Genomic DNA, 947 nt, shown 5'->3' on the forward strand with positions numbered 1-947 from the left:
GCCCGGAGAGCAGCTTCCAGTGCCTGAAGGGGCTCCAGGAAAGCTGGGGAGGGGCTTGGGACAAGGGCAGGGAGGGATGGGAGCAGGAGGAAGGGTTTCCAGCTGGCAGAGGGAGCTGGAGCTGAGATGGGAGGGAGAAATTCTGTGCTGTGAGGGTGGGGAGAGCCTGGCCCAGGTTGCCCAGGGAAGCTGTGGCTGCCCCATCCCTGGGGGTGTTGAAGGGCAGGTTGGATGGGGCTTGGAGCAGCCTGGGCTGCTGGGAGGTGTCCCTGCCCATGCAGGGGGTGGGACTGGATGGTCTTGAAGGTCCCTTCCAACCCATCCCATGACCCATCCCATCATTTCCCAGGATGACAACTGGGGGGAAACCACCACGGTGGTGACGGGGACGTCAGAGCACAGCATCTCTCATGATGACATCACCCGGATCACCAAGGACATGGAGGACAGTGCCCACCTGGACTGTTCCCGGCACTTGGGCGTCTCGCTGGCCGGGGCGCTGGCTCTTCTCGCCTTCCTCACCCCCCTCGCCTTCATGCTCCTGCCTCAGCTGCTGTGGCGGGAAGAGCTGGAACCCTGTGGGACACCCTGCGAAGGGCTCTTCATCTCCGTGGCCTTCAAACTCCTCATCCTCCTGTTGGGCAGTTGGGCTCTTTTCTTCCGCCGCCCCAAAGCCTTTTTCCCGCGGGTCTTCGTGTTCCGCGCGTTGCTGATGGTGCTGGTTTTCCTCCTGGTGGTTTCCTACTGGCTGTTCTATGGCGTCAGGATCCTGGACTCGAGGGACAGGAACTACCAGGGGGTGGTGCAATATGCTGTCTCCCTGGTGGACGCCTTGCTCTTCGTGCACTACTTGGCCGTGGTGCTGCTGGAGCTTCGGCAGCTCCAGCCCCAGTTCACCCTCAAGGCCGTGCGCTCGGCCGACGGCGCCCGCCGCTTTTACCACGTCG

At 62.8% G+C, this 947-nt stretch overlaps 1 protein-coding gene across 2 annotated transcripts in view; it reads left to right on the forward strand.

Annotated features, from left to right (window-relative positions):
* Positions 1–947, forward strand: part of VANGL2 (VANGL planar cell polarity protein 2) — an 8,072-nt gene that overhangs the window by 1,851 nt on the left and 5,274 nt on the right. For both annotated transcript variants that reach the window (XM_010003836.1, XM_010003837.1), the window contains exon 3: positions 350–947. This exon is cut by the window's right edge and continues 1 nt beyond it. In XM_010003836.1, coding sequence (XP_010002138.1) covers positions 350–947 — 598 coding nt within the window. The remainder of the gene's footprint in view (positions 1–349) is intronic.

This window comes from Chaetura pelagica, unplaced genomic scaffold, assembly GCF_000747805.2.
Source record: "Chaetura pelagica isolate M959 unplaced genomic scaffold, ChaPel_1.0 scaffold1418, whole genome shotgun sequence".
NCBI lineage: Eukaryota > Metazoa > Chordata > Aves > Apodiformes > Apodidae > Chaetura > Chaetura pelagica.